The following is an 18,960-nucleotide window of genomic DNA, read 5'->3' as shown; positions in this document are numbered from 1 at the left end:
ACCAGTGACAACAAGCAGAGGTCTCAAGCCTGCTGACAAAGCATCCTGCAGGGAGAGGACATGGCTCAGTCTGTTGCACACTCACCTCTAATGTGGGAGGTCCCGGGTTTGGTTCCCGGTGCCTCCTGGAGAAGGCAAGCAAACAATGAACAGACAGATGAGAGAACCATCTGGGGGAAAGCGGGGATAAATAAAAAGTAAATGAAATAAATCTTTTTTTTTTAAAAGGCTTTACATGCTTAGCCAGGGAGTTTAGATTTTATCCATTAGGAAATGAGAGCCAAAAGAGATGTTAAGCAAATTTGTTCTAAGGAAGAAAAGTCAAACAACACTGAGCCAGCACATGGAAAAACTGATGTTAATAAGTTCTAAGACCCATAATGGTTTAAGTGAATGAAAGTAGGCTAAGGCTGTAGCCCTCATTGATCCCTCTTCTCTACTTTCAGCCCATACGTTTAAGACATGTTTGTAATGCTAGGCAGACTCTGGTAGGTTACTTCAACTGGTAATACCCAGCGGTCACAGTTCTATTCCCTGGGACCACAAAAATTGAATACGATTTCTCTTCCACATAAAAATCTGTGTCAGGGGAAGCTGCTGTGGCTCAAACAGCTGGGCTCCTGTCGACCATATGGGAGGCCCTGGGTTCATGTCACGGGGCTTCCTTGTGAAGGCAGGCTCACCCGCACACTGCAGAGAGCCACCGGCCTGGGTGCCGAGGAGTGCTGCCTGGCCTGCAAGCACCACAGAGAGCCGACTCAGCAAGGTGATGCAACAAAAAAAGGGAGACAAGCAAAAATGCAGAAGAGTGCACAGCGAATGGACACAGAGAGGATACAGCAAACAAGCTGCAAAGGGGGGCGGGGGAGAAATAAATAAAAATAAATATAGACATAGAAGAACACACAGAGAATGGACATAGAGAACAAAAGGCTACAAGTGTGGGGCGGGGGATCTGTGGCAGGCAGAGTTCTAAGACAGCTTCCAAGATTCCTGACCTTTGGTGTTCACACCTGTATGTACTCCCCTTGAATACAGGCAGGACCTGTGTCTTAATTCAATTTATAGCATAGAATATGGGCAAAGGGATTTTACAGGAAGTCCCAAAACAGTTGATTCTGTGTTCACCAAAAGAGAGACTACCCTGGGTGAACCTGACTTAATTGGGTAAAAGCCTTCGGAAGAGGGACTGGACCCACAGAGGTGAACTCCCAACTCTCTGTGTGGACCTGATGAAGTGAACAGCCACGCTGGAGAAGTGCGCATAGCAAGGGGCCACGGGAAGTCTGCAGTCAACATCCAGGGCCCTCAGTGATAGAGCAACAACCCGAAAGAGCTTGAAGATGAAGTCCAGATCAGAAAGCAGCCCAGCTAACACCTTGATTGCAGCACTGTGAGACCTTGCTGTTGTTTTTTTATTCTATGTATGGCTTTCTTTTCAGGGGATTAAATTTAATTATCTGTAATGCCTTTCCACTCTTATCAGCTTAGAAAACGTCTCCTCATTCTTTAAGGTCACTACCCTTCAGCTGTTGGCCCCATTCCCTGCCCCTCAGGCAAAACGAAGACCCCTCCTCTGATTCCCTAGAGACAGTGATATCTTTTTATAACAATTGCCAACATTATTATCATAGTTACTCTTTACAGCATATCACGTGCTCTGGGAAGGTAGGGACAATCATCTTTACAACCCCAGTAAATTGTTCAGTAAATATTTATTGGCTGTAAGTGAAAGGATATAATAGTAAATGACTCATAGTAAGTCGGAGTACACAGAAATTTAGAGATTACCTCATCCAATTCCCTATTTCTATTGCCTACTTATAGATCTTTAGATTTTTTTCCTTCTGATTTTAGAAATAATACTATCACAACTTTCCCATTTTATAGCTTAGGGAAACAAGGAGAGAGAAGCAGAGAAATGTGTCCACCTCTGAGCAGCAGTTGAATTTTGAAAAAATATCCCAACTTAGGTTCAACTCTATCAATGTTGTGCCAATGTTGTATAGCAACACACTATTATAAGAGTCTATAATCTAATAGGCATTTTATACTTTCATTAAGCAATAGAAATAAATCTTTAATTTTTTATACAAGTAGAAAAAAATACTTTTCCATAAAGAAATTTCAGTATTAATCAAAGGAAGACCGAACAATATAAGAATTACATACTTGGGGGAGGGTGAGAGGGAAGCATGAAATTTAGTCTTGTGAATATAGTAAGATTTTGATAGCACAAGGTAAATAAAGATTTACAGGTTATAATGATGTTCCCCTTTTCTAAGGGAGACATGCAAATGAAAACCTATTTACCTTAAAGATTCAGATAATGGTGTTAAAGTGCCATCTCCCCTATCTACTACGCGAAAGAAATTCAATTGATCTCCTTCTCGATATACCAAAAATGTAACTTGTTTGTTGCAGGAGGTCTTCTCCCAGACCTCATCTCGACTGGAATCCATGTACTCAGCCATCTCCCTAAGTGGATCTTCCATAGGAACTACAAAGGGAAAAATTGATAAATAAGCTTTCAATTTATATAATGTTTTATGCATCTTGGTACAGTGACAAATTATAATGTGCTAAATTTGAACAACTGTGCATACAATAATACATCATATTCTTCAAATACATTTCTGATCTTTTAAGAGTTAATGTACCTTACCCTATGTTGTATTAATAGGAAAGAAATGGAAAACATTATGCTTTATATCCAAAGACAGGGCTTATCCAAATATATGAGTTTTTTCCTGTGCCAGCTAGAGTCTGTATATTTCCTGATTCTATGACATTATCATCTCTGACTATTTTCATTCATTGTATACCTCCTGCATACTATTAATTTCAAATATTGGTCCCAAAAATCAATAATTAAAAGGCAATATAAAACTCCCCAAATACATTAGATTTAAAAAATAAAACACACACACACACAACTGTGATGCATATATGTAAGAAATTAGAAGCAAATAAGCCCCTATTTTTCTTTCTGGTTTTATACAGAGGAATGACAAGGTCAGTTAATTAAAAGTACACAATAACTCAGAACACAAGGGGACACTTAGTGTATTAGAACTGCAACATATGAAATGGTTGGTATGTTGCTCCCTGAAAGCATCCCCCCCAGGATCCCTAATGTCTTGGTATTATATATATTGATGTGTCCAGTCAAAGCAAATGGAAGGTCCGCAGGGTGACTGGGTCACTCCAAAGATCCAAACTACGAGTAGGCTCTAGTGGCCCAGAGCTGTCTTCAGGGATTGAACGATACTTGAGACACCAAGGCCATAGGCTCTAGCCCATAGCAGTCATAAGTTCTGCTCCTGTGGTGGGACTGGGCCTCAAGAGCTCTTTAGTTCACAGGGTAAATGTTCCCAAAGTCCCCTGAACCCCAGGCCTGGGAGTCTAAATAGTATTTCCAGAAAAATATAAGCTTGATCTCAAAGATATTCTTATGACATGCTGCAGAAACAATGATCTTAAATGAGACAATTTCTCAAGCTGTAAAATTTTCATTCAAGAAGCTTATTTACTAATCAGTATATTCTTTAAAAAAAAAAAAGCTGCAGCAATAGGAAAATATTAACCTCTGAAAGTAGTAAGGTAGATACTCCTATATTCTAAATTCAATACTAATACTACTACTCACCTTATGAGAGAGAAAACAAAACGCTTAGAAATACGGCAATACTTAGCCTTGTTTTAAACAAATTTAAGTAATCTGAAAAACTGCTGCATGGCACAAAATGTATAAATATTAAAATGTATTTTTCAAACAAGTTATTGCCATTTTTAAGTCAATGCTACACTTTCCACATTAATGAGAAAGAAATAAAAACTCTGATACCAATTTTTCAGATGTTGCATGCCACTGCCAAAAGAAAGGACTTTGCCAAAGCCTTTCTTATATAACAAAGAGTATAAAACATTTTAATATCTAGTTTAGGTTAAAATTTAGTTTTAGAAATGAAAGTCTTTTCTATGCTTTTAATAATGGTTATGTTTAAAAAATCTTAAAAGCTATACATTGATTCTGAAACTCACATTATAAAGGTGATTTCTAAACTATAATTTTCAAATATATGAGTAAATCCTAAAAATATGGTTTCTCAAATAAAATACACTTAAGGCCTAGACTTGAGTACAATTTTTCTTGGCAAAGTTTTCAACAAAATAAGATGAGCAAAAGCAAGCTTTTAGTTTTCAAAAATTTGATTCAATAAAGGCAAAATAACTGAAATATTAATAGTCACCCATATAAACAAGTACTAGCTACTGTTTTTTCAATTCACAGATAAGGAACAAAAAGTTTTAGGGAAAAATTATGGGCAAAAAAGCTTAAACTATCAGGTGTAGTGTGATACTTTTAACTTTCATTTCAAAAAAAACAAAAACAAAAAAGCAGCAGCAGCAGCCAAACATGTTTAACTTAGAACTTGTATGACTTGGGTTCCTCAAAAGTATATAAAATAATTTTACTCCTACTCAGAAAATAAGGCATTTTGATTAAATATTCTGGTTTAAAAAACAGTAGTATAAACAATAAACAAATAACTAAACTATAATACAATAGAGAATTATCATATCATTAAACCCTAGATAATCCAATCTTAATTTAATGGCCCAGTAAACAATTTGGGTTCTTCTACTACCCTCAGAGTCATTACTATAAACATTACCTTATGTCATCTATGACAATCTCATGAAGGTCCAATTAACTGAAAGTCCCTAATACCAAGTGCTAGTTAATCAGCTCTAACATTATCACCTTTGCTTTTCCCAACTTATGCAGAAACAGTTTGGCAGCCAAGTAACATATCTCACAAAACCCTCTTGAGGCAACTAGAAAAAAGATGGATAACCCTATTTTCTCACTGAAATGATGAAGCACAGGGATATCACCTGACTTGTTGGAAGAAGCGTAATGGAATCAATAATTAAATTTAAGTGTTCTACAACCAGCAAGATGGCAGCGGAGTAAGGAGCTCCTAGAGTCAGCACAAGCCGCCTCAGGAGCTGTTCTGCGGCTGGAATTGAAAGCTCCACTTCCCCAAAATGGGGGAGGAAGAGACGGTTGGGCACCAATTTCAGTCATGATAAGAAAACTCAGTGGGCTACAGTATGATCCTAAGAACAGCTAAGGTTTGAGCCTGTCCAGGTCAGAAAGAGGCCGGGAACCACCGTCTTAAATCCACGCCCGGCACAAGGGGAAGTAGGGCCAAATGAGGATCCCAGCACTGGTGGGGACCGGCTTCTTCCCATCCAGATCATATTGCAGGTCTAGCCTAGGCCCCAGTGCCACCTCCAGCAGGGAGGAAGCTGCGGGGACCAGCACCAGCCTCTCTTGGAAATTACCGGCCAAGCCACGGAGGCTGGTGATTATCCTGCTCTGGCTGCCCGAGCCGCCCCAGGAGCTGCTCTGTGATGGGAATTGGAAGCTCCATTTCCCAGAAACAGGAGAGGAGTAGACAGTTGGCTCTCGATTTCAGCTACTGATTGGGAGACTTGCCTGGCTAAGAGACAGCCCTGGGAACAGCTGGGGTGAGAAGCAGCCCAAGTCAGAAACCGCCAGTGACCTCCATTCTGACTCTGCTCCCAGCCTGAGGGGAAGCCGGGCTGACAGTTTCTTTCACGTAGATCAGCCTGTAGCCCGCCTAGGCTTCAGCCCCACCTCTGGCAGGGAGGAGGCTGAGGGGTCCTGCACCAGCCTATAAAGGTAACTGCAGAGAACATCGGCTGGCATAGACTGAAAATTAGAAGACTACCGGGGCAACTGCAGTTATCTTAGGACCCGCACTGCATAGATTGCTGCCCATATCTGCAGCTCCATCCCTGCCCCAGGTAGGGGAGAAAGGGATGTGAAGCTCCATCAGTCTCTCTAGGCAACTACTGTCTAGACCTGCACTTGGATTATTACACACAGCTGTGACTCTGTCCCTATCACTGGCAAGGGAGAAAGTTGGAAGAAGTTTCATTGGTCCCTGGGGCAATGAGGGCAGCTTGAGCCTCCACAGCTTATAGCATCAACTACCTGCTTGGCTCTTACTGCATAACTAGCAAGGAAGAAACCATAGGAAGCCCTAAACTAGAGAGAAAAACTGCACCCAGTAAAAATACTCTACTAAACCAGATGCGAAGAAACCAACCAAAAATTACAATCCACAACAAGAAATAGGAAGCAATGGCCCAGTTAAAGAAACAAGATAAGCCTCCAGATGACATAAAGGAGTTGAGACAACTAATTATAGATGTTCAAACAAATCTCCTTAATAAATTAAATGAGATGGCTAAAAAGATTAAGGATATTAAGAAGACATTGGATGAGCACAAAGAAGAATTTGAAAGCATACATAGAAAAATAACAGACCTTATGAGAATGAAAGGTGCAATCAATGAAATTAAAAAAAACATTGAAATCATATAATAGATTTGATGAGGCAGAAGAAAGGATTGGTGAGCTTAAAGAAATGGCCTCTGAAAGTGAATATACAGAAGAAATGAAGAAAAGAATGGAAAATATTGAACAAGGTCTTAGAGAACTAAATGACAGCAAAAGGCATACAAACATGTGTGCCAAGAGTGTCCCAGAAGGAGAAGATAAGGGAAAAGGGACAGAAGGAATATTTAAAGAAATAATGGTAGAAAATTTCCCAATCCTACTGAAGGACACAGATATTCCTGACTAAGAAGCACAACGTACTTCCATCCGAAAAAATTCAAATAGACCAACTCCAAGACACATACTCATTAGAATGTCAAGGGCCAAAGAAAAAGAGAGAATTCTGAGAGCAGCAAGAAAAAAGCAATGCATAACATGTAAGGGATATCCAATAAGATTAAGTGTTGTTTTCTCACCAGAAACCATGGAGGCAAGAAGACAGTGGTCTGATATACTTAAGATATTACAAGAGAAAAACTTCCAGTCAAGAATCTTATATCCAGCACAGAAAACTGAGAGAATTTCTAAGCAAGAGACCGATTTTCAGAAAATATAAAGGGTGTGCTAGAGCCTGAAAAGAAAAGACAAGAGAGAGAGGCCTGTAAGAGAGTCTAGAAATGAAGATTATATCAATAAAAGTAACTAAAAGTGTCAAAAGAGTGGTGAAAATAAAATATGACAGATAAAACTCAAATTATCAGGAATAAACTTAACCAATGATGTAAAGAACTTGTATTCAGAAAATTGCAACTCAATGTTAAACAAATCAAAAAAGCCCTAAATAATTGGAAGAACATTCTATGCTCATGGATTAGAAGATGAAATATCATTAAGATGCTAATTATACTCAAATTGATATACAGATTTAATGCAACCCCGATAAAAATTCCACCAGCATTAAAGAGAAAATTGAAAACACTATCATTAAATTTATCTGGAAGGGTAAGGAGTTCCAAACAGCTAGAAACATCATAAAAAGGAAAAGTGAACCCTCATCTCCAGACTTTAAATCATAATACCTACCTATAGTGGTAAAAACAACATGGTACTGGCCTAAAGACAGATACAATAGACCAATGGAACCAAGTTTATGGTTCAGAAACAGACCCTCACAGGTATGGTCAAGTGATTTTTGACTAGCCTGTCAAACTCACATAGCTCGGGCAGAACAATCTGTTCAACAAATGGTGCTGAAAGAATTGGACATCTATAGCTGAAAGAAGGAAAGAGGACCCTTATCTCACACCTTATCCAAAAACTAACTCAAAATGGATCAAAAACCTAAAAATAAAAGAACCATAAAACTTCTAGAAGAAATTATTGGAAAATATTTTCAAGACCTGGTGGTAGGTGGTGGATTCTTAAAGGAGACAAGAGAAGGACTGAGTGGACTACTGATGTTTAATGTATGTAGACGTTTTAATTAGCTTTATTGTAAAGGTATGGGAATGTATAGAGTGGATGGTAACACAGTGAGTAACAGTTAGTTAATAAATGGGGATGTGACTGAAAATGGTAGTCTAGGCACGTAAATGCCAACTGACAAAATGCTTGAGAATAATCTAGGAACCGGATAGCACAGTAAACCAAGACGTGGGTGAGAACTGTGGTTGATGGTACAGATGCAAGAGGTCCTTTGTTAGCTAGAACAAATGTATATCACTACTGCAGGGTGATGGGAACGTGGAGAAGAATGGGAAAACTACAGCTGGAGTGACCTATGGACTGTGGTTAGTAGTAATAATATAATATTCTCCCATCTATGCAGAAGATGTACTGTGTTGATACTGAGGCAGTATGGACAATATGAGCCAAATGTACACTATGGACATGATAATAATCAGATGATATTATTTTATCTGTAGCAAATGACACACCACATTGTGGTGTGTGATGGAGGGGTGTTGTCTGGGAATTCTGCACATGTGCATGATTGTTTTATAAGATTACAACTTCTGTCATAAAAAATATATATATTTTAAAAAATAATAATAGAGTGGGTTGGGGGAAAAACACACCAAATGTAGGAAAAGAACTATGATTAGCAGTAAGATTCTGACAGCGTGCTTTCATAGTTTGTAACAAATGTCTCAGGACAATGCAAGGTGTTTGTGGAGTGTTGACGTATGGGACCCCTGTATGATGTCATGCATGTTTGCTTTGTAAGTTCACAACTTTTACTATACACTTAATTGTTTATGTATGTTCATATATAAATGATATAAATATAATAATAATTGGATTGGTTAGAGGAAAAACACTTTGTTTAGTAGTAAGATTTTGACAATGCTCTTTAATCATTAGTTAAAAAGGTTTAAAAACAATGCAAGTTGTTGGTGATAGGGTGAGATGCTATATATATTTGTTTGATGTTATATATGTTTGTTTTGTAAGTTCACAACTATTATACATTTATTGTTTATGTATGTTTATGTATGAGTGATATATTTCAATAATTTTTTAAAAAAATTAAATAAATAAATAAATTTAAGTGTTCTGGTTAGTGAAGTATTAAATCTAAAGACCCTCCCAAAATGAGACTTCTTAGTGCATGGCTGCTCTGAGTAATCTAAAGCCTCTTGTGTTTGGTTTAGATTCATGTTACATGTGAATGCTCTCTGCTCTTCACACTGTTATAGCCTCCTTGTCAATCAAGTCTCTGGTCAAATGCTATATCCTCTGAGGACGCTTCCACAATCAGACTCCGTACTTCCACATATGCTATCACATTACCCTGTTCCCTCCATAGCCTTATGACTACTTGAAATCACAACATTTCTTTACATATTTATTGTACTGAGCATCTAGGAGATGCTCAGTGTATATCTTTTGAATGAGCAAATGGACTTCCGGAGATAAACCACATTCTGAGAAAGGATACAACAGGGCCATGAAAATATTAATCATAAGCTAAGTCAATAGGCATCTCTGGAGTTTGCCATAACAATCATTATCCCAGGAGATGAAGATTCAATAGATTAAAAAAGCAACAAGACTGATAAGAACACAAATGAACACAGTGATAACAAAATCATAGTTATACTATATGATCTAATTTCCCTTCCTTATACTGTTGAGGTTTATTTTTAAATCTCTCTGTATTGAAACAGGAATCATAAAATTTTCTGGACTATATGTTAGAGCTCCTGTCTCTATACATTTAGGCTTTAAATGACAGAATGCCTAAAGAAAACAAATAAGATTGTCCTAAGACAGAAAATCTAATTAAAACCTGAAGCTGTAAAAATACTAGTTTGCTTGATATCATTGTCACATCACTTTAATATACATAATTATAAACATGCCTACCTCTTCTAGTATTTATAGGTCCACCACGCATAGTCAATACCAGCTTCAAGGTACAACCTTCTGAAATGCTGCAGATAACACAAAAATAAGCCATAATCATCAAAATGCAATGTAAAATAATTTATTGGCTTATCGGGGAGAGTAGGCTACCCTCTAAAATATATTTTAAAAAAAGAAACAGCAATGTGAATAAATATATGTTAATTAATTTACCTGTATAAATGATGAAAAAGTGAAAAAGTTCTCATAAACCATAAATATGATCTACAATCCTGAATAAAAGTGCTGGAAAGGACCTCTGTGATCACATGGCTTAATCTCATAATTTCACATGTAAGGAAAAAGAGGTCCAGAGAAAAGAGGCTTGGCTAAGACTCAACTTGTTAGAAAATGGCAAAGCCAAGTCTACAAGGTCTCTTGATTCTCAGTGCTCTTCCATCTACTCTACATTGCCTCTCATCACTTTGCTTTTTTATCAAGAAAAAAATGATGAATTATATCAGAGAAGGAAGAAATATAAATGGTCAGAAACTGTAACATTTGCAATCATTGGTACATATAGTATTGTTTAGTAAAAGAAGGAATGCTTAAATGAAAAATGAATGTCTTGGTGGCAAGCAATTCCATCTGATTCAAAATGAAAAGAAAAAGAACTTAGGTATAAACAGGTCAATATTAAAAGAAGGAAGATAGTGCAAAGAGGTCAAGAAGATTAAGAATAGGAAGATCTTACAAGGCAGGATAAATAGCTTGGCATAATAAATGAAATATAAAGCAAAGTACCAGAGGATAAAGATCAGGTAATCTGGGGTACCTAGTCAATGAATTTTTTTACAAGGTGCTAATAATATGGTGATATGATACATGGGAAAATGACAATTAATGTAGCTTATAGATGACAGTTAATAGTAATATTGTAATATTTTGCAGAAATGGCATGAAGATATTTCAATTCTAAGGGACAACAATAGGGGGGTAAAGGAGGCATGGGATTTTTCCATTTGGAGTAAATATTCCAAAAATTTAGGATATACACCGAAGGCAGCAGAGAATAAGAGACATTATTCAAGAACTCAGAAGGAAAAACATTGGTATTTGCAGTTGTTGTTTTGTAACAATGAGAGTCTATAAAACAACTAATATGTAATTACACTCACTTGTAATCATTTAAGCAATAATCATCTTCAAGTTCCATGTTATTCCAAATTAAGTGCTGCTGACAGATGGGAATACCTTGGAAGAAGGTTATTAAAAAAAAAGCATTAAAAAATTCAACAGCATCTCCAAGAGAACTAAATATACTAATAAACACATTTCTAAATTGGATGCTAGGTGCTAAAATTCACAGAATCATAGGTAGAAGGCATGACTAAAAGTATATATAGACCAATACGCTCACTTAAGAAAAGCAGCACCTTTTAGTAACTTTCTGACTATGAAACAATAAAATGATTAGGGAGCCCTTGAAAAGACAAGAAATCATGAATCAGCTCTGACGAACTTAAGATTAAAGGTCTAGAAGACATTTCTAAATGCGGTAATGCAGCCCTCATTCAGTTATACTCAGTATTCAAGATATATTATGAACAATTATTAAAACTTTCAATTTATTTTTCTATGCTCTTAAAGGACTAATATGGCAGATACGCTAGCAAAATTAAAGATTTTTTTATTGGATAAACTGCTAATTTGAATGCTCAAAGGAAATGTGGACATTAGCCAGAGAGTGACTATTATAAACACCCAACTAATGGATACTGATATTGAGGAAAATGTTTTCCAAATATCTCACATACTGCCTTCTTAAATTACTTTTGCTTACAATATTGTAAAATAAGTTCACTAAAATAATAGTAACTGCTATATGTGCTAGCTTTTACTATTAGAATAAGCCAGGGGTGGTTCTAGGCATTTGACCTATATTATCATAATTTAACCCCAACACCATTTGCAAAGTGGGCACCAATATTAACTCCATTTTACAAATTACAAAACTAAAACACAGAGAGATTAAGTGACACACAGAGGGTATGTGATGTAGTGGATCAGAAAGATGAAGCCCTACCAGACTGACTCCAGAGACTGCACTCCTAACATTTACACTAATCATAATCACCCTCTAAAAAATTAGCCTCCATAAAGCAAAAATAGTGTCTGAAGATATGTCAATGTTATTGGCTGTTAGCAAACCTGAAAGTCTAATAAATATTCATCAAATGTTTCCAAAGAAACATCGAGAGTAGGGGAGCAGATACACAAATATAAACCAAATGGAAGTTTATCTTTTTGCTTAAGGTTAAAAAAGAATGCCAAGAAGGAAAGGTTTTAAAGCTTGAAATTACCTCACAGTAAGAGTATTTTCATAATTAAAAAAATTTTAATATATCAAGATAATCTTTTCAATCAAAATTAAAGGATTTCCTCAGCATAATTAAATAAATCAATTTGGCAGGTTTAACATCACATTCAAACAATATTTGATAATAATGTTTTGTGATGGAAACTTTAGAACTGGAGTGAAAAAGTCAATAACAAACTACTTAAACCTAACTCCATCATTCTTAATAGTCTTAGCCATCATTTAGTAGACTAATAAAAATAGACAGGAGGTTGGCAAGCAAAATAGAGAGGTGTGAAGCTTCCAAGATGAAGTTGTGGTCTTGATGGCCACATGAGCTGCCATCAAGAGAAAGTCCTTACCTCTTTGAGCTGTAACTTCTTCTCTTGCACATTAAAAAAACGAAGGTTCATTCTACCACTAACACTTTTAGATTCTAAAATATTTAAGCAAACCAATTTCCCTTAAGGTATTAAAGGTAGCCCTTTGCTTTAAACCTCACTCTTTAGTTTGTTCTTTTTTAAGATATAAAGATCACACAAACTAACATTAAAAAATATAAGAGACCTGGGTTTGACCCCTGGGACCTCCTGGTGAAAAACAAGAAGAGAAAGAGTGCCCACATGGCAAGCCAGTGTGACTTGAGTGCCCGTGTGGTGAGCCAGTGCCTGCATGAGTGCCGACACGAGTGCCTGCATGGTGAACCAGTGCCCTGCACGTCAAAAGAGAGACAAGGGGAGAGTCAAGGTGAAGCACAGCAGAAACCAGGAACTGAGATGGCACAACTGACAGGGAACCTCTCTCCCCATCAGAGGCCTTCAGGATTGAATCCTAGAGAGAAAATGAGAAGAGAAAACACGGACAGCAAAAACAGTAGGGCAGGAGGAGGGGAAGGAGGAAAAATAAATAAATCTTTTTAAAAAATTTTATATATATATATATATATATATATATATATATATAAAAGAAGTTCCCATATACTCCATTCTCCATCCCCCCACCCCCCACTCCTCCCACATCAACCTCTTTCATCAGTGTGGCACATTCATTGCATATGGTGAATATATTTTGGAGCACTGCTATACCACATGGATTATAGTTTACCTTGTAGTTTATACTCTCCCTCAGTCCATTCAGTGGATTATGGAAGGATATATAATGTCCTGCATCTGTCCCTGAGGTATCATTCAGGACAACTCCAAGTCCCAAAAGTGCCCCCATATCACACCTCTTTTTCCCTCTCTCTGTCCTCAGCCACTTCCGTGGCCACTGTCTCCACATCAGTAATAGAATTTCTTCCACTGCTAGAGTCACAACAATTCTATAGTAGAATACCAGTAAGTCCACTCTAAACCATATTTTATTGCTCCATCCTGTGGACCCTGGGATAGCAATGTCACTCCACCTCCAAATTGAGAGGGGGCTCAGATCCCACCTGGCTGATGGATATGATTCTCCTGCTTCCAGTTGTAGACTCTCTCAGTTCCCTGGTGTGGTGGTTGACCCTCCTCACCTCCCTGTCAGCTGATCTGGGTAAGTCTAATGAACTGGTAAACCTCAACTCTTATTTCTTGCACAACTAAATCCAGGTAAATTAATTTCTATTCAACAAGCATGATTCTCCTTAAATAGAGTACATATGTATAAATTTCTATTTAGCATTTTAAACTTTTTTCAAAATAATATTTGCTTCTTATAAGAAAAATAACACTCATGAAAAAAACACCTGGTAGAAAATATTCTTAACATTTTTGGAATATAGCTTAAATTTTTTTAAAATGAAATGGGAACACATATTGTAAGATGATTTATAAACTGCTTTTCCCATTTAATATAATACATAAAAATTTTCAGGTCAATAATTAAAAATATAGATAGTATTTAATGGCTGGATAAAAATAAATTTTTAAGCCATAATTTATATACCCAATCCTCAACTAAGAGATATTTTCAACCATCCAATTTTTCTCTATTAAAAACAAAGCTGTGATAAAGTAATATGTTTGTACATGTATTTGAGTATATATAATGGCTCAGTCATGTTTCGTTTTTTTCTTAGAATTTTCAGATAGATATAAGTGTGTGCATACACATACATATATTTGAGAAATTGTTCACATTTGTATTTAGAATAAAAACTAAAAGTAAAACCAATAGGACTTCTGGGTAACAAAAGACAATGGTGGGTGGGGAGGGTTATAAGAAGATGGCAGGGTAGGGAACTTGAGGAATCAGTCCCTCCACCAGGACAATTATTGACCTGGCAGGAGCTGTCTGAAGTAACTATTCTTAAACTCCAGACTCCAGTGGAACACTGTGCAACACCAGGGAGGAGCAAGGTAAAGAGGCTAGTAAACTGTGGTAAATACAGGTGAGTTCCACCCTCCCTGTAGTGGCTATGATTCCCCATTCCTCATCTCATCACTAGTACCAGTGGGAACTGCAGTTGGAGCTCCTGGCTAAGCTTGCTGGCCCAGCATGGGACATGACTTCTGGGGATGAGCCTCCATGGAACCAAGGGAATAATACAAAGTGCAATTAGCAATGCATTTTGAAAAAGGCCTAGACCAAAAGGGGGAAATATTAAATACAAATGAGCTTTTATGGCTAAGAAATTTCAAAGTGAGTCGGGAGGTCATTCCAGAGGTTACTGCTTATGCACATTCCAGAAGAATCTCACTGACTGCCACAATAAACAGTGCCTCAAGCATGGGTGCTTCTGAGGGCTCTAGAGACATCCAGACACTATAGGCAGGGCAGACAACCCCAGGAAATCAGCATCCAGTCGGTGGGCCTTACCTTGGAAACTATGATAACCTATTTTCCCAATGTTTTAGAGTTAGACTTATTTATATTTTTCCTAAAAATGGTTCTTCTGCCTCATTTATTTGAAACTAATTAGCACTATACCACTAAATATATGTCCTAGAGACTTAAATCTTCTGTCTGTTCATATGCTGATTGAGCCCTGAATGCCCTATATTTTCATCTAACATTTATATACTCTAAAGCTCCTTTAAGAATAAAGAAAATACAAATTAAATTCTGGGGGTGTGTGGTCTAATCACTAATCACTGCTTTTGATTAGCTACTTCAGACCTCAGGAGGTTGGCTCTGAGGGCAGCCACTGTTCCAACCTCCCTTAGACAAAAGTGGGAGAAGAAACTTAAAGACAGCACCTTTCCTCAAAACTAAAGAAAACAATTAAAGGACTGTATTAACCAGGCAAGTGCCGAACCAAGAAAATGCAGCTTCAAAAGTCAGAGAAGACACTCCTGTTAACCTTGCCGGCTCCTCTCTCATTCACTTCACAAAGTGGGGTGGGGCCAGCCGTCCCAACGGGAGCAGAGTAGCCACTGTGTGTATACTTGGATGCATGTATGTCAGTGAAGGACTGAGCCAGAGAACATGTCTCCAGCTTGCCCTCCCAGATTTTCTCTTTAGGTAGAAAAGTAGCTTGCAGAAAGCTGGGGTGGTGTGAGAAAAAATTAAGTCGAAGTGGCCTGAGGCAAGGGACTCCTGGCATTAAGTCACATAAGAGAACATCCAAGAGGGAGTGAAAGTCTATGTGAAAGAGAGTCAGGGGGGTATTCATTCAAACTTCTATAAACTGCAAATGGGGTAATTTCTAAGGCAATACTAGCAAACACAAAAAGAGAAAAGACACAGGATCCACGGCTCAATGCAGGGTCAGATAAGACAGCACCCTGGATGTGCTCAGGCTGACCTGCATCATAGGAGGCTTAAGCTCTGAAGGAGATCATGAGCCAAAGCGGAGACAGTTTTCAAATACAGTCAAAGCAGCTTTTTGGTTTGGTTTATTTCTTTTGATTAGTTCCTGGTGTTCAAGAAAATCTATATATCATTAGCTGGATACAAACATAAGGTACAGATAGCTCAGGACTAAATACAGAGTTAACACTTTAAAATGTTAAAATGTACAGTGTGCAACAAAAGTTTACAAGACAAAGATACAGAAAATGATGGTCCATTCAATGGAACAAGATAAAAATCCAGAAGCCATCAATAAAGACAACCAGATTTTGGAATTATAAAAAAAAAAAAACCTTAATAAAATGATCCTCAGTATGCTCAAGGAAATAAGGAAAACATAGAGACACCACTACAGTATAGGAAAAAAACAATGAATGAACAGTAAGGGAATCTCTCTGAGACTGTCAACAGGAACAAAAAGAGCTACTGGATTTGAAAAACACAAAAAATGAAATGAAAAATTTCCTAGATAATTTCAACAGCACATTACAGATGGCAGAAGAAGAAAAAAATCAGTGATACCAAACACAAGACAACTGAAATAATTCAGGCTAAGGATCAAAAAGAAAAATGACTCAATAAGAGCATCAGAGCCTAAGAGACTGTGGGACACCCATCAAGTGTACCAATATACGAATTATGGGAATCCCAGAGGGAGAAGAAAAAAGGGGGAAGGAATATTTAAAAAAAGGACAGAAAACTCCCAAACTTAGCAAAAGATGTGAATGTGCACCTCCAAGAAGCCCAGAGAACACCATACGTGATAAATTTGAAGAAAAAATTGCCCTATCACAAACTGATCAAACTGTCAAATGCAAAGGACAAGTAAAGAGTTCTGAAAGCTGCAAGAAAAAAGCAATGTGTTATGTACAGGGTGACCCAATTAGACTAAGTGCCAATTTCTCATCAGAAATGATTGAGGCAAGAAGGTAGTGTGCTGAAATTCTTAGATTGCTGAAAGAAAATTTTCAACCAAGAATTTTATATCTCATAAGATTTCTTTCAAAAATGAGGGAGAGCTGAAAACATCCCACATAAAACCTGAGGGAGCTTCAACATTAGAACTCCCATACAAGAAACACTAAAAGGAATTCTTCAGACTGAAAGGAAAGGACACTAGACATTGGTTCTAAGGGGCATAAAGAAATAAAGACTTCTGGATAAAGGTAACCTTTTGGGTAAATATAAATGCTAGCACTATTTATCGCAATTTTTGGTACATATTTTCACTTATTTCTTACAGGTGCTGAAATGCAAAACGCATAAAAAGTAATGAGGGAAGCGGACTTGGCCCAGTGGATAGGGCATCCGTCTACCACATGGGAGGTCCGCGATTCAAACCCCGGGCCTCCTTGACCCATGTGGAGTTGGCCCATGCACAATGCTGATGTGCGCAAGGAGTGTCGTGCCACGCGGGGTAGGGGACCCCACGCACAGGGAGTGTGCCCTGTAGGGAGAGCAGCCCAGTGCGAAAGAGGGTGCAGCCTGCCCGGGGGTGGCACTGCACATACGGGGAGCTGATGCAGCGAGAGGACGCAACAAAAAGAAACACAGAGGGAAGTGGACTTGGCCCAGTGGATAGGGAGTCCGTCTACCACATGGGAGGTCCGCGTTCAAACTCCTGGCCTCCTTGACCCATGTGGAGCTGGCCCACATGCAGTGCTGATGCACGCACGGAGTGCTGTGCCACACAGGGATGCCCCTGCGTGGGGGAGCCCCATGCACAAGGAGTGCGCCCCATAGGGAGAGTCGCCCAGCGTGAGAAAGAGTTCAGCCTGCCCAGGAATGGCACCGCACACACAGAGAGCTGACACACAAGATGACGCAACAAAAAGAAACACAGATTCCCGTGCTGCTGACAACAAAAGATGCACGCAGCAAATGGACACAGAGAGCAGACAACAGGGTGGTTGGGGGAAGAAGGGGAGAGAAATCAATTTTAAAAAATGAAGTTAAAAAAAAATCTTAAAAAAAACACAAAAACACAGGTTCCCAGTGCTGCTAAGGATGGAAGCAGTCACAGAAGAACACACAGCGAATGGACACAGAGAGCAGACAACTGGGGGGGTAGGGGGAGAGAAATAAATAAATAAATAAATAAATAAATACTTTAAAAAAAAAGGAATGATAAATCTTAGGTTTTGGACACACAATCTACAAGGATGTAATTTGTAACAAGTACAAGTACAAAAAAGGCGGGGAGTAAGGGGTTTAGGAACAATATATATGAATGCCATTGAAGTCAAGTAGGTATTAAATAGTACATATATTTTTACTTTATTTATTCCCCCTCCCTTGTTGTTTGCTCTCACTGCTCTCAGCTCTCTGTAGTGTTGTGGGCAGTCAGCTCTCTGTGGTGGTGCAGGCCAGCTTGCCTTCAACAGGAGTCCCTGGGAATTGAACCCAGGGCCTCCCATATGGTAGATGGCACCCCAATTGCTTGAGCCACATCTGCTTCCTTGAAATCATATATTATTGCTATATATTTAGAATGTAAACCCCATGATCAAAAGGAAAATAAAGGAAAAATATATCCAGATAAAATGAAAAGGTATACAATATGCTATGGCACAAAAATCAAATAAATATTAAATTAGGTATTAACAGAAGAATTGAGGGGCAAAGAATGTGTAAGACTTCCAAAGACAAATAGCAAAATGGTGTCCTGCAAAATATATGAAGCAAATACTGACAGATTTGAAGGGAGAAATGGTTTTTGATTAATAGTAGGTGACTTCAATACACAACTTTCAAACATGGATAGAATTTCTAGACAGAAGATCAATAAGGAAATGAAACCACCTAGGCCTAACAGATATACAGAACATCCCACCTAACAACAACAGAATACACATTCTATTTTAGTGCCCATGGACTATACTCCAAAACAGACCTTATCATAGGTCACAAAACAAATCTCAATAAATTAAAAAATACTGAAATCATAAAATGAATCTTCTCTAACCACAATGGAATGAAGCTAGTAATCAATAACAGAGGGAGAAACAGAAAATTCACAAATAATGTGGAAATTAAACAACACACACCTCAACAACTAGTGGGATACAGGAAAATAATATGGGAAATTAGGAAATATCTT

The 18,960-nt window shown here is 37.9% G+C and overlaps 1 protein-coding gene across 6 annotated transcripts in view; it reads right to left on the bottom strand.

Moving 5' to 3' along the window:
• The window catches only part of MARCHF8 (membrane associated ring-CH-type finger 8), a 288,365-nt gene that overhangs the window by 184,945 nt on the left and 84,460 nt on the right, over positions 1 to 18,960 (bottom strand). For 4 of the 6 annotated variants that reach the window (XR_011649067.1, XR_011649068.1, XM_012522415.4 and 1 more), the window contains exons 3-5: positions 10,906 to 10,981; positions 9,749 to 9,816; positions 2,314 to 2,500 (exon numbers count right to left, since the gene is read on the bottom strand). Coding sequence is in view for 3 of the 6 variants with exons in the window: in XM_012522415.4 (XP_012377869.1) it covers positions 2,314 to 2,500; positions 9,749 to 9,816; positions 10,906 to 10,981 (331 nt within the window). In the remaining 3 variants the exon portion in view is untranslated. The remainder of the gene's footprint in view (positions 1 to 2,313; positions 2,501 to 9,748; positions 9,817 to 10,905; positions 10,982 to 18,960) is intronic. The other 2 variants (XR_011649069.1, XM_058299188.1) reach the window with 1 other exon arrangement.

Source organism: Dasypus novemcinctus, chromosome 6 (genome assembly GCF_030445035.2).
Source record: "Dasypus novemcinctus isolate mDasNov1 chromosome 6, mDasNov1.1.hap2, whole genome shotgun sequence".
Lineage (NCBI taxonomy): Eukaryota > Metazoa > Chordata > Mammalia > Cingulata > Dasypodidae > Dasypus > Dasypus novemcinctus.
This window is presented reverse-complemented; position numbering and strand designations above follow the sequence as displayed.